Source organism: Typopeltis vanoorti, chromosome 13 (genome assembly GCF_054136105.1).
Source record: "Typopeltis vanoorti isolate ZY-2024b chromosome 13, IOZ_Tvanoo_1.0, whole genome shotgun sequence".
In the NCBI taxonomy this organism is placed as follows: Eukaryota; Metazoa; Arthropoda; class Arachnida; order Uropygi; family Thelyphonidae; genus Typopeltis; species Typopeltis vanoorti.
In genome coordinates this window covers 96,649,844-96,664,528 of record NC_143561.1, presented here as the reverse complement: position 1 = coordinate 96,664,528, position 14,685 = coordinate 96,649,844, and the positions used below count along the sequence as shown (strand labels likewise).

Sequence of the window (14,685 nt, the reverse complement as noted above, 5' to 3'; positions counted from 1 at the left end):
TCTGTTTGAAGTTTAAATTCAGTGTGAGGGAAAATTGGTTTACCAAACTAAAAAAAAAAAAAATAATAATCCTTTTGTAGCTTAGTGTATGTGGCGTTTGCATATCACGGAGCTTGGCTGTACGAAGGAAGACTTGATTTAGAGTCTAGTCGGCGACTAGAGGAGATTTTTCTAAGCCATTTTTCGACCGGTTCCCGAGTTAGTCGATCTCTGGCACGGCGAGCGAATTTTTTTCCCGGAAACTCGGTTTTTTTTGTCCCGTAAACTCAAGAAAATCGACCGTAGAACCCACATTATTTCAGACATTAAATACGAGTGTTAGGGTTAGGCACCACTTGTTGATCTTTCTCTCTTCACTGCGTGCCGCTTAATTAGTGACAGCCTTCGGCCAGCTATTGAACTGCCCACTCAGTCTCCAAAAGTTAGATAGGACTAAAAACGGCCTCGCCTACTCCTTATATATACGGGAATAAAAAGGCGTTAGCTGATATATTTTTTTGTCGATAAGTTCCTAATTAAAGGCTAATGAATTTTTTCCTTCCTACTGATCTGTATTGATTATTATTTCATGCTGTGACGTATTTTACTTTCGACGATTTTTAGCAAAATTTAAAGAGAATTCAAGAATTGGTATTTAAAAATATGATGCAGTATACTTTATAGGTGAAAGGTGGCCTTGTAAAGAGTCGTCCTTACCTTGGAAAGTTCCTCTCTTTCTATAAAAAAGTAATGGTTGAGTTGAATAAAGGTGATTTTATAAAAGAAATAAATTCCCTAATGCATTTTGATTCTCCCCGAAGTTTTTTGGGGAAAAGTTTTTTTTTTTCGGAGCTTGAAGGCCAGTCAAATCCCACTATTAATCAGAGAAAGATGGTCCGTGATTATCACTAAATTTAAATGGCATCAGGTGAGGAGACGACAGTGAAGTACTCTCATATTGTGGTTCTTGACCATAACAATGTCATTATTATTACATAATACCTCCAGGGAGTTCAAGGATTCATGTCACTACAATCCACTTACTGTCTTATCTATTTGATTCTCCAAATAAAATTTCGCTATTACTATGGATGCACTATGCCATCTACCGCCGCTGCCACCGCCACCACCACCACCACCACAAAAAAGTATTTTTGTCTCTAAATTGTGTGTTCTTCTCGCAGATTTGACTGTATGTTCGATAACAAGCTGAGTTTCGGGGAATAAAGTTCCTGCTACTTCAGGACGAGGCTAACTCACCTTCAGTTGAAAAAGCCTATATGAAAATTCCTGGAAGGAATCTCTATATTAGCTTTTTCAACTGAATAAGAATAACAGGAGACAATATCCTGTTATTCTTCGAATTTCAGCTACGGAGGCACTTAAAAATCTTTACCAAATGAAATGAACCAATGAAGACATTCTCTGAGAGGGAAGTGCTTTAATATACCGCATTACTGACTGAAGTAGTATGGATTTTGTAGCGATTTTCTTCAGTTTACGAATGACAAAACCCTAGTTTTCGGAGGAAGCTAGTTCTCCTAAGCTTGTCCGCCCCAGATCGACCACTAGAATCAAACTTTGAACCGTGTTTCTTCGAGTCTAATCCTATCGATGAAAATCCGAAGACCAAAGGACTACACATGCATTAAATGTGATTCAACACTATGGTGTTTTTGGATTTTGCAAAAGCATTTGACAGAATACCACATGGCAATCTGTTAGATAACATGATATGATTAGTAGCATATGGCGGTTAAGTAGGTGACGGACAGTTTTTGTTTAATATGTATATTAATGATAGTGGAGAATTTAATAAATGACAAAAGGGAATATAGAGATCTTTCAAGATGATTTGAATAAATTGACATTGTGGTCAAATAATAATGATTTTTCTTTCAGTGTAATAATATGCCAAACCATGCACTTTGGTTTGAAAAGCTTTCAATCGGTATTAGAATTTCACTCTAGAAATTGTTGAGGCCGCTTACTTGGTTTAAAAACTGACATGTCGCGAAACTCTATTGAAAAAATTGAAAAGGAAGATATGATCGAAACATATAAGCTTCTAAAAGAGTTGTAGAATGGATGCAGGAGAAAGTTTGCAATATATCGCAAGAAGAAAAGAAAGAGGTAATCTTTGACGTTGTTTAAATGTGTATTAAGGCGAGATATGTGGGTTGTATGTTTTGTTATGATGATGGTTAATGTTTGGATTGGATTGTCTAAGATGGTTGATAGTGCATCGTTGTGAATCAGCTAATGGCCTTTTCCCTTATAAGGAGTATATTAATAGCTTTAATACAACCTGCTTAAGACTGTTACTTAGTTACTCCTGGAAGGATCGTATTTGTCTTTCACTATTTTAGAAGAGGCAAACCGAAAAATCTTGATCTGAACCCACCGCAGAAATAAACGAAATTGGCTTGGTCATCAACTGAGACCCCTCCTTCTCCATACTTTGACATCTTAGTTTTATACGCTCCCTCAAATGGACATAGACGGATAGTAAAACCAACTAAACAATTCAGGCAGTATATTAACCACTTTATCAGCACAGATACTCTCTGTCTCCACGAGAAATAACTCTACTGGCTCAAAACAGAGAAGCCTGGAATGCTATATATAATAATTAACTATTATTTATTCCTATTTATTTAATTTGTTTCTCTGTTTACGAGTTGTGAATTGTAAATAAACTATGATGATGAGGGAGTACACGAGGCCTTTTAACCTTATCAAGCTTTTGGAGACTGAGTAGGCAGTTCAATCTCCATCGGCAGCCAATCAGACACAGCTGGCCTATGACTATCATTAATTAAAAGCGGCCACTGATGAAGAAACGAAAAGCAAGTGTTTTCATCCCTTAGTACTTTATCCTAGCAAGATGTTGTTGTTGTCGAATAATAGTGGGTTCTATGACCGATTGTCTTGTGTTTAGGACGAAAAACTACAGTTTTCAGGAGAAAAAAATCTGCTTGCCCATGCCAGAGAACGACTAACTCTGGAACCGGCCGAAGATAGGCTTAGAAAAAGTACCTTCAGTCAAAAGCTGGACTTGAACTTAAATCTGCATTTGGGCGGACTAGCTTAGAGGATGCAAGAGCCACGTAACTGTATATTGTTAATCTTATTAATGTATTGGCGAAACAGTAAGCTCAATTTCACTTTTCGTTAAATGAATTGGTGTCACAATTTATTAGCCCACACGGTGTTCGTAAAGTACAAATTGCTTGTGTCTTGAAAGTTCGTAAGTAGAGGTTCGGAGTCATTACATTACACAAACAAATTACATCATTATATCATTACACAAACAAATAATATGTAGATCGAATTGATGATTTTATGTTGTCTTTGGTGTCGTGGAAAGCCCAAGATCCCGTGATGTCTATCCCGTTAATTTGATATTATATAACGATAAAAAGGTGATTGTTTCCAAAAAGCTGTATTATATGAAGCTGTATTGGGATATATCAGGATAAGGTTGACTAAGGCATTTCCCTGTGGAATGTTCAGTATGAAGACCCATTGCGAAAATGCAATTTGCAGAAATTAGTGGATAGGAGGAGATGAGAGGGAATATTATCGAGACATATAAACTGTTAAGGAGTTATTACCAGATTAATGTGGGGAAGATTTTGCATAGAATGGGTGACGATAGGGAGAGAACAAGAGGTCATTCCTGGAAGCTGCATAAGGAGAATGCGAGAAGGGATTGAGAAGCAACTTTTTTTTTCATGGAGAGTGGTGAGTGTTTGGAATGCAGCGCTAGAGAGTGTGGTGAGTGCAGAAACAGTGAACATATTTAAGGCGCTGTATGCTAAACTGTGTGTATGTGTGTGTGTGACAGGAGGACCTCCTGCGATGAGTCCTTTGACTCCATGGAGGTTTAATAATAATAATAATAAAAATAATAATAATCGAACATTTAAGTATTACGATCTATATGTTTGGAGGGGAAATCTAAGTTGTTGTGTTTTTAATATGAAAAATTCTAGTTTATTTTAAATCCTCACTCATAATAGTTGCCGTTTGTGCTGTTTACATCATTAAGGAATTTAATTTTGTTTTGGAGAAACCAAAATGCCTCTAGAAATTTCTTTGATTTGTCGCAGAAACTTATTTCCGTTTGTTTCGTTTCATGCTATCGATTCACTGGACCACATGATAAGCACATGGTAACAGATAAACATTCGCCCCACACGTTTGCAGAATGTCTTTTGTTAGTAGAGATAAGGAATCGTCGAGATTTGTGGATAGGCTTTGCGATCTGTTTTATGGTACATGAATTAAATGAAATAAATCTTTTTGTTTTTTATGTTTACATATAAATCGTTTGCAGAATAAACTGATTAAATGGCATTGATTCGTGTTCTAAGCAGCAGATTTTCTATGCATTTTCAGGTAGGAAAATTTACTATCTGTTTAAAATTGCAGTCATAGGAATGCACACAGGGTAGGGCTGTAAGCTTTAGATCCAGAAGAAATCTGAAACATAATTTATCATTAAAATAATAATAATAATAATAATAATAATAATAATAATAATAATAATAATAATAATAATATTATTATTATTATTATTATTATTATTATTATTATTATTATATAACACCTCCAGGGAGTCCAAAGACTCATCGAGGAAGGGTACCATATATTTCATTGGGGACAGGAATTATATAATATATCTATTATATAATTTTGGTTTTGAAGTCGAAGAATAAAAGTCAGTATTAGTTTCAACTATTTAATAAGGATACGACTCTGGTCAATCAACAGATACCAGATATTCTGTGAGGCTTAAAGTGCTAATTTTGCTAATCTTAAAGGTATAGACATTTAGCAAGCAATAAACTTTACATCACCACCACAGTGACACCTTCTGGTAAAAATAATAGCTGTGTTACAATAGGGGTACACAGGTAAAACAAAAATTTTAACTTAGCCGAAGCGAGTTAGTGTCTTGCGCAACATAGGTGCGCATAGAACATAAGTTTAAGTAGTCGGTCTTCGCTTGTTTTTGTCATACTTGTAATGCTTTTCAGTACGTCATTTTTACATCGTCACATTTTTGTGGCATTTTCACCTGAAAATGCCACAAAAATGTGACAGTTTCTTCTGCTGTTCCTCTAACTTGCAGACAATGGAAATTTATACGAAAGTGGATTTACAAGAACCGCCCTGTCTAGAAAATGTTTTTTTTTGCGATATTTAGTATACTCTAACTTATTAATAACCAATTCCTCTGAATATGTAAACATCAAAGTATTTTATTCCAAAACATCTCTTCCCAATGCAAGCGATATTTCTTGCATTGGATTTACTTTATGCAGTTGGCATCTTTCAAATGGCGTTTGTTCGAGTCCTTCCACGGGTGAAAATTAAAAATAGCAAAAAAAAAAACTTTCTGCTTATCGTTTGCAAGGATGCAGATAGTCTAATAAAATCAAGTTAAGGAATATTGAACAATATTCGATATAGTGGTGCAATTGGTTATTGCTTGTTACTTCTAAGGTGGTGCCTAGAAGTTACGACGAGGCTGAGTTCGCCCGTCGCCGTAAATTTCGGTGCATATGCTGGCTTCCACCCAAGAAAGGTTGCAAACCTATAGTACATTATTACCATGGGTGAGCTACAATTTTATTATTATCACTGATTTTGTGTATTTTTATTTACTTTTTGCACTGTCTGGAAATCCTGCATTATAGACAAGATTATGGGATTTTTTTTTAGGCCAATAAACAGAGCCCTGGTCTTATACTGATCCATGAAAATCATCTTTCACCTAAAAACAATCACTCACAAACATCCTTGCTCATAATGGGATTTGAACCAGCATCTAGGTTGATGCAGGATATTATTATTATGGGCTACTCCAAGGAGTCACTAGACTCATCGAGCCCTAAATATCATGTCAAGAACTATCCAACATTTGTGCAATATCTATCATACTTTGCTTTGAACTCATTCACAGTCATGGCACCCACAATAGACTCTGGCAACCTTTTCCACTCATTCACTACCCAAGGAAAAAAAAACCGATTCTAACACCCTTGCTAACTACACTCATACTCAGTTTCCATGGATGGCCCCAAGTTCTCCCACCACCAGACCTGTTCTGAAAAATTTCCTCTGAATTAATCTTGTAAAAACCTCCTCAGTAATTTGTATGTCTCAATCATATCGCCCCTTTCCCGCCTATTAGTCAGTTTCTGTAATCTACAAATCTTCAATCTGTTTTCGTAAGGTTCATTCCATAGATCTGCTGCCATCTTGGTCACTTGTCTCAGGATCCTCTCCACCTCCTCCTCATTACCAAGAAACACTGGCACCCAGATCGGGGGGAAAGGGAGGTCTTACCAGGTCTCGATAAAGAGGAACAATAACCTGCCTGTCTCTGCTTGTCACTTTGCAATGTTTCCCCTAAACTTTAACTCCCTATCCACTAACACTTTCAAGTCTCTGGCTTCATCAATTTCCTTGAGTGCAGTTCCACCAATGTGGTATACAGCCGGTATTCTTTTCATCCCAAAATGCATAACCTTACACTTTGCCACATTAAGTGGACATCCATTCTCTTTTGCCCAGTTTGCCAATCTTTGTGGAATTGGGATATATATATATACAGGGTGTTCGGGATAAATTTGACATATTTATAATTAATTATATTTTTCCGTAAGTTACATGTATTAACACACACTTCTCTTCATTTAAAAGTTTGGACCCTTCTTCATTCATATACAAGATGTCAGAAAGGATGGATAGCTGGAACCCACCTGAATCATGGAAGAGAATAACTTGTATCATGATGATTCGTGCCCGCCATCAAAATAAGGATATTACGACTGCTGCCCAATGCTCCCTGAATACAGTAAAAACAATCAGGCATGAACTAGAGACTTGCAATGGTGACTACGAGGATGTAGCAAGAAGAAAGATCCCTAGCAGACGATCTGATTGCGTTCGTACAGCAGAATTCCTCGCAAATCTGCAGGAACAGGTGTTGAAGAACCCTGGCATTGGAATTCGGGCTTTGTTCGTGGAGTTGCTAACTGTAGTCAAGCCCTGGATAACAAGGGTAGCCAATGGTAGGCCGTATGTATGGCAGCAGGATTCGGCCCCTTGCCACACCTCTGGGAAAAGTCAAAAATGGTTGTCTGAAAATTTCTACGACTTCACCAGTCCAAATGTTTGGCCTCCAAACTCCCCAGACCTTAACCCCATGGATTATTTTGTATGGGGCGCAGTTGAAAAAGACACCAATCGCACTTCCAGTAATACAAAAGCCCAGTTAATGGATAAAATTAAAACAGTTTTTGCGGCCCTTCCCAGGGAGACTGTAGCATCAGCTTGTTCGAGGTTCCGAAGCAGAATTGAAGCTGTGATCGATGCTAATGGTGGTTATTTTGAGTAAATCTTGTTGATAGTATTGTAATTAACTCTGCCTGTAATGTTTTTTTGTCAATTCATTAAATTTAATAGATACAAAGAAGATTTTCTTTTTCCTTACGAAACTGTCAAATTTATCCCGAACACCCTGTATATATTGGTGTTTCACTAGATGATGAAATCCAACAAGCATGTTTGGGTCTAGTTGGCATATTTGATAGCATTACTTGTCAGAGGCAGTTTTGGTGGCTTGGTTGGGAGAGGGTGTATGTTATGCATAACCAGATTCTAAACAAATACAAATCTCTCTCTCTTTCTCTATGCTGTTTGCTCCAGTATGTTATCTGGGAAAAGCATCAGTTTGAAATGATGTTTATTATTTTTATTATAATTTAAATTGGCATGTAGCAATTCCTAACAGTAGTGTGAAAGATGATGATGAAAGAACAAGAATGAAAGATGGACAAGAAACTGGGGGAGGGGGAGAGAGCAGATGTTGGAAGCAGTAGTGAACATGTATATAGGGATAGTCAGTGTAAGAATGGTATGATTCTAAACAAACATAAATCTCTCTCTCTTTTTCCCTATGCTGTTTGCTCTACAATGTTATCTAGGAAAAGCATCAGTTTGAAATGCTGTTTATTTTTATTATTATTTATATTGGCATGTTGCAAATCCTTACAGTTAGGATTTGCAACATGAGAGATGATGAGAGAACAAAAATGAAAGACGGACAGGAAACTGGGGGGGGGGACAGATGTTGGAAGCAGTAGTGAACATGTATAGGGATGGTCAGCATAGGAATGGTATGACCTCGGATTTAAGGGATGGTAGTTGAGGCTGAGGAGATATGTATGGTAACTGATGATAAATGTGATTGGACATGAAGAGGTGTGAGGAAATCAAACCAAGAAGTGGCATGGGTGTTTATTAATGAATTCTAGGAACATCAGAAAATAAGAGAGATGAAATGGTTTTGCTGATGATGTTTATTCATTCAAAAATTGTTGTAATAGAAATGTATCAGCAACTTGGATAGTGAACAAGGGAAGGCTGATTGTTATAGGTGATTTTAATTATGATAATATAAAGAATGAAGAGATGGTTTCTGTGTATAAGGAAAATGAATTTTTTGAGTTCTTGAGAGACAGTTATGTAAGAGAGGATGGGTGATGATAGAGAGTCATAGATCAAATCATTTCATCAGCTGTGATTTGTACATTTTCCTGCAGTTGATGAGAGTGATCATGAGGTGATCACCTGGGTGGGGGCTAGCCATATGAAGACTTCTGTAAGTGAAAAATACAAGGTGCTACCCAAAAGTTCAGGGAATTTGAATAGCACATACAAACTGGTTGTAGTTTGGCCTTTTGCTTCTACAATAGACAAGCAGTATCCTTTTTGAATCAGTATGCCAACAGCCAGCAAGCTGAGAAGCTGCGTTCTTGGATTATGGGAATTTTTGTAATGTCATGTTTTAGTGGTTGGCAGGTTTCCTTCTCCAATTAAAATGGCAAATTTTAAGGAACAAATAACCTGCATTAAATTTTGCTTCAACCTCAAAAAAACTGCTGCAGAAATGCACCGAATTCTTAAGGAAACGCTTGGTGATAATGCTATGCCCTGAGGGCAAAAAAAGTGCATGAAGTTTGCAGCAACGTCAAATTAATGTTGATTGTTTTATTTATTTTTTTTGACATCCAAGACATTGTTCATAAGGAATCCCCCCCCCCCCCAAAGTCAAACTGCCAATGGGAAGTTTTACTGTGAGGTGGCTAAGGGAAAGCATTCGGTGCAAACGTCTATACAAGTGCAAGAACAATGACTGGGTTCTCCACCACTCATTTGATAGTTCCTGACCTCCAAAAACATGACAGTCATTACCCATTCTCCCCATTCACCTGACCTCACCCCTGCGACTTTTTCCTGTTCTCCAAGGTGAAATTCCAGTTTTAAGAGTGCCATTTTGACATAATTGAGAAAACCCAAGCAGAGTCACAGGAGGTGCTCAACACAGTCACATTTGAGAACTTCCAGGGATGCATAGAATTACATCCAAGGGGGACTACTTCTTAGGAGACTGTGAAAGCTAGGTGATAAGGTAAATAATTTTTGTTTGTTTTTTCAGTCAAATTCCCCAAACTTTTGGGTGGCACCTCATATATGTGGAACTACAAGGCTGGCGATTATAAGAAACTTAGGAGACAGCTCAGAGTTACAGCATGGAATGAGGAGTTAAATGGGAAGGAGATATTTTACAACATTAGTATGTAAATGTATTCTGAAGATCAAAAGGCTGCACAAGACAGATGCCAAATGGATAAATGAAGGGATTAAGCACAAAATCTGGGAGAAGATGATATTATGAGGGCAGAACAAAATGTATAATGGTAGTAATCAGTTGCATGAAGAGTATAAAGAGCAGGCCAGGAAATTGATTTAGTTAATAAGGACAGCAAAACTACAGTATGAGTAAAAATTAGCAAATGAGGTTAGAAAAATTCCTTGAGTTTTTCTGATATGTCACATGTAGAGAAAAGAATGATTATGGTTAGACAATGTTAATGGAAGATGGCAGATTGGTAACTGCTGCAGACGACATAGTTGAGGTATTCAGTGAACAATTTATCCTCATCAGTGTAAAATCATGAGAACTTCAAGTGTAGAGGAAATAGAGGAGGATGGTTTACTTGTGAGCAAGCAGAAAGTATATGAGGAATTAAGCTTGATGTTAATAAGGCATTAGGGCTTGATATATCACCATGTGCCTTAAAGGAAGGTTCTTTGGAGTTGGTGATAGCCTTGGCATACCTGCTTAATAATTTTTACAGGAAGGTTCTTTGCAGCCGTGCGGTTAGCCTAGTGGCTATGCGCTTCGCAACCATATGCCTGGGGAAGGAGTGTCCTAGGTTCGATTCCCGTCAGTGACGTGAGGAGCTGAGGGATCTTCCTCAGCCATAGCCAAGTTAGCCAGTCTTGGGCGTGGACAGCAGGGTTTTTTCCCCAGTTTATTCTGGGGTTTTTCATCCCGCAATGCAGGCAAACTGGCCTTGAGAACTCAACACTACAGGCCATAGGATACACCGGGGCATAAGGCTGACCACCTTATCCTGTAAACGGAGTGAGGTCCGATGATCAATGGACTCTCGACACCGCAAGGTAAAAGAGGGTATAAGGAAGAAGAAGAAGAAGGTTCTTTGCAAGGGGGGGGGAAGAAGGTAAAATTTATCCACTTTGCAAAAGTGGTAATAAGGCCATGGCTACAAATTATAAGCTGATCTGTATATATGGAGTTGTGGTTCAGGTAATGGAGAAGTTAGTTGATAGCCGGGATGCTGATTTTTTTTATGTGGTTTCCGACCCATGAAAGGTTATTAGTAAATCTATAATACTTTGTCCCATGGATGGGTTAAGGATTTTTTTTTCCATATTTATCAATTTTATATATTTTTTGTAATTAATTTATTTTTACATAAAAAGATATAACAGACATATTCTCTGTAATCGACAATATGGATTTCTTTCTGTTCCACTTGTTTATAAGGTTCCATGTCCTTGCAATTCAAAGCCTATAATTAGCGCAATTAGAAGAACAATGGTACATTGCACCCTTCGATTGGAAAAGGCCTGGGTTTGATTCTCGTCATGACAGGAGGAATCTGTAAGTGACTTTTTTCAATTGAAGGTGAGTTAGCCAATCTCATACGGAGGTAGCAGGGTTTTTTTCTCTCAGGAACTCTGATTTTTCATCCTGCATACAAACAAATTGGCCCTTCAGAACACACGCAATTTGCAGACAAAAAATACTAGTGGTGGTGGGCAGTAGTTGGTGTTGATGATGGTAGTAGAGGTTTGATGTGGTGGAGACAGAGAGTTGTAGTGTAGGTATCCTCCCTCGATGAGTCTTCAGACTCCTTGGAGATGTCATGAAATAATAATAATAAAAGGGATTCATGTTTTACAAATTTGTTGATGTATTATAACAAGGTGATGAATTTATTGGACAGGGAAGATGCATATATGGCAGTAGCCATTGATTTTGCAAAGGCTTTTGATAGATTGTCACACAAGAAGCTGGGTAATTAAATTGAAATGGATGGGATTCCATAATAGACTAGCAAGTTGGATAAGTAACTGGCTGTTAGATAGATATCAGCAAGTTGTATGTGGAGTGTTTTATCTTGAAGAGGAAAGTCATTAGTGGTGTGTGTATGTTTCTGTTTTGAGGGCTATTGTTGTTCAACTTATATATTAATGATACAGGTTTAACTGGGGATATGCAACTATTTGCAGATGATGCAAAATTGGGAACAACAGTGAGGAGTCAAGCAAATATGGTGACCTTACAGGTGGACTTGAATAGATTGTATGAGTGGAAATGGCATTTGAATGTTGCAAAGTTCAAGGTTTTCTCATTGGTAAGCAACAATAGGATGCTAAGTATACACTCATTATGGCATAGTAAACAACAGAATGGTTTGAGATAAGAACTGGTGTGAGATAGGGTTGTATAATGTCTGGTTTGCTATTTAACATAGTCATCGAGGTGTAAGAAGTGTAAGAAGAATTAAATAGTATCACAGCTAGTAGTCTGGGCCATGCAGATGACATCAACACAATACACTGATATACAAGAAAAACTGGAAGTGTTGTATAAAATAGCTGAAAAAGTAGTTCTTAAAATAAATATGATTAAAAAAGATGTTCTTAAGTTGAACAGCAAATGCCAAAAAAAAAAAAAAAAAAAAGGCCCAGACTAGCTGTGATACTATTTAATTCCTCTTACACCTCCTAATCCAGTCGATGACTATGTTAAATAGTAAACCAGACATTATACAACCCTATCTCACACCAGTTCTTATCTCAAACCATTCTGTTGTTTACTATGCCATAATGAGTGTATACTTAGCATCCTATTGTTGCTTACCAATGAGAAAACCTTGAACTTTGCAACATTCAAATGCCATTTCCACTCATACAATCTATTCAAGTCCACCTGTAAGGTCACCATATTTGCTTGGTGTTGATGCCATGCAGATGACATCAACACAATACACTGATATACAAGCAAAACTGGAAGTGTTGTATAAAATAGCTGAAAAAGTAGTTCTTAAAATAATATGATTAAAAAAGATGTTCTTAAGTTGAACAGCAAATGCCAAAAAAAAATAAAATGAAATAAAATAAAATTGATCAAAATGCAATAGAAAAAGTTAAGAATTTTATATACTTGGGCTAATGTTGATGCCAAAGATGAAACCGAGGGATATAATGCGAATTGACAAAAGCAAATACTGCTTTCAGAAAATTGAATAATGTATGGAAATTATCCAATTATAATAAAACCAAGATGAAGATCTTTATTAACAATATTAAAGCCATATTATTATATGGATTAAAAACATGGAAATTGACCAAAAAACAGGAAACTAAATTTTATGTAAACCTTTTGTTTGAAAGCTATTTAAGCTTTAAGACAAAAAGTTTACATAAAATATTAAAATTAGTTTGGCTATGATGTACAGTAATCCCCTCCCCCTTATCTTCAGGGGGATACATTCCAAACCCCCACTGCAGATACTTGAAACTGCAGGTAGTACCAAACCCTATATATTATTATTATTATTACCCCAAGACCTCATGGAGTCAAAGACTCACCTGGGAGATCGTTATTATATTATATGGATTGGAAACATGGAAATTGACCAAAAAAACAGGAAACTAAATTTTATGTAAGCCTTTTGTGTGTTTATATATATATATATATATGTAGAAAGTATTTTACCTTGGGTATAATAAATGTTAAAGATACCAAGCTATTTTAAACCTGGTTTTACTCCATTTCCCAAGTAAGCAAACAGACAAATAAGTCAAGTTTGCACCTGTACGTAATGCAAGTCTAGCTGACCCTGCAGGTAGTGCAAGACCAAGGTAACTCATGGTAAAAGTAGAATAAGCTCTGATCACTAATCTTAATATTTACCCATAATGCAAAGCACATCTCCTGGAGGAGATGTATGATGCTTTATATTAAAGGCAAGGGGCCACTACCCAGACTGGTTTCGACCTTTATTGAGGTGTATTTAAGTAAAGACCTCTCTCTAAAAATTAGGACAATCCTTAGACCATAGTGACCGAAAGACCGTCCAACTCAGCGTTGTTCCACTCAATGACAGGCTCACCCCGTCACCAAGAAGAACTTCTCAGCGTTGGCTCTACCCAGTGGTAGGCTCACTCCACCACCAGCCAAAGCCATAATCTCAGTGGTGGCCCTACTCAGAGACAGGCAAAAACCTATCCCCAAGCAGAGCCTCTCAAAGCCAGCCCCCATCAGTGGGAGCCAGGCTAGAAATACCAAGATTTTAGTAATACAGAGCTTATAAGTATTTTACTAGAACAAGTTACCATAAGGTGTTTTAACCTTATTAAATAAAAATCCCAGGAGGAGATATAAATGTAGAAAGTATTTTACCTTGGGTATAATAAATGTTAAAGATACCAAGCTATTTTAAACCTGGTTTTACTCCATTTCCCAAGTAAGCAAACAGACAAATAAGTCAAGTTTGCGCCTGCATGTAATGCAAGTCTAGCTGACCCTGCAGGTAGTGCAAGACCAAGGTAACTCATGGTAAAAGTAGAATAAGCTCTGATCACTAATCTTAATATTTACCCATAATGCAAAGCACATCTCCTGGAGGAGATGTGTATATATATATATATATATTATTATTATTATTATTATTATTAAACAAGACCTCATGGAGTCAAAGACTCATCTAGGAGGTCTGTTTATCTCACATCTCATCATACTGTGTCTTAAACACATTCAAACTCCTTGCAGATACCACACTCTCAGGCAAGGCATTCCAATCACTCACAACTCTGCACGAAAAAAACCTGCCTCTCACTCCCCTACTCACACCCTCTTTATACAGTTTCCAGGGATGACCTCTGGTTCTCCCCTGATCTCCCACTATTCTCTGTAGAACTTCTCCACCATTGATCCTATAACAACCCCTTACTAACTTGTAGGTCTCTATCATATCTCTCCTCTTCCCTCTCTCCACTAGACTCTGCAAATTACATCTTTTCAATCTTTTCTCATACTCGACATTCCAGAGATCAGAAACTACCTTAGTCGCCTTTGGACCCTTTCCAACATCTCTTCATCCTTCTGAAAACCAGGTGACCAAATCTGGGCACAATAGTCCATGTGTGGCCTAATCAAAGCCTTATACAATGGAACAAGAATCTCTCTACTTCTACACGTCAGTGTCCTCTGCATCATTCCCAGAAGTCTTTGTGTTGTCTTCACAA

At 37.2% G+C, this 14,685-nt stretch overlaps 1 protein-coding gene across 2 annotated transcripts in view; it reads left to right on the top strand.

Moving 5' to 3' along the window:
• The first annotated feature begins 4,193 nt into the window (after positions 1-4,193).
• LOC150100397 (putative citrate synthase 2, mitochondrial) overlaps positions 4,194-14,685 on the top strand; it is a 144,781-nt gene continuing 134,289 nt past the window's right edge. Inside the window, exon 1 of one of the 2 annotated variants that reach the window (XM_090402917.1) lies at positions 4,194-4,383. In XM_090402917.1, coding sequence (XP_090259043.1) covers positions 4,336-4,383 — 48 coding nt within the window. In that variant the 5' untranslated portion in view covers positions 4,194-4,335. Of the gene's footprint in view, positions 4,384-5,014; positions 5,607-14,685 lie in introns of those variants that run through there. The other variant, XM_090402916.1, reaches the window with a different exon arrangement.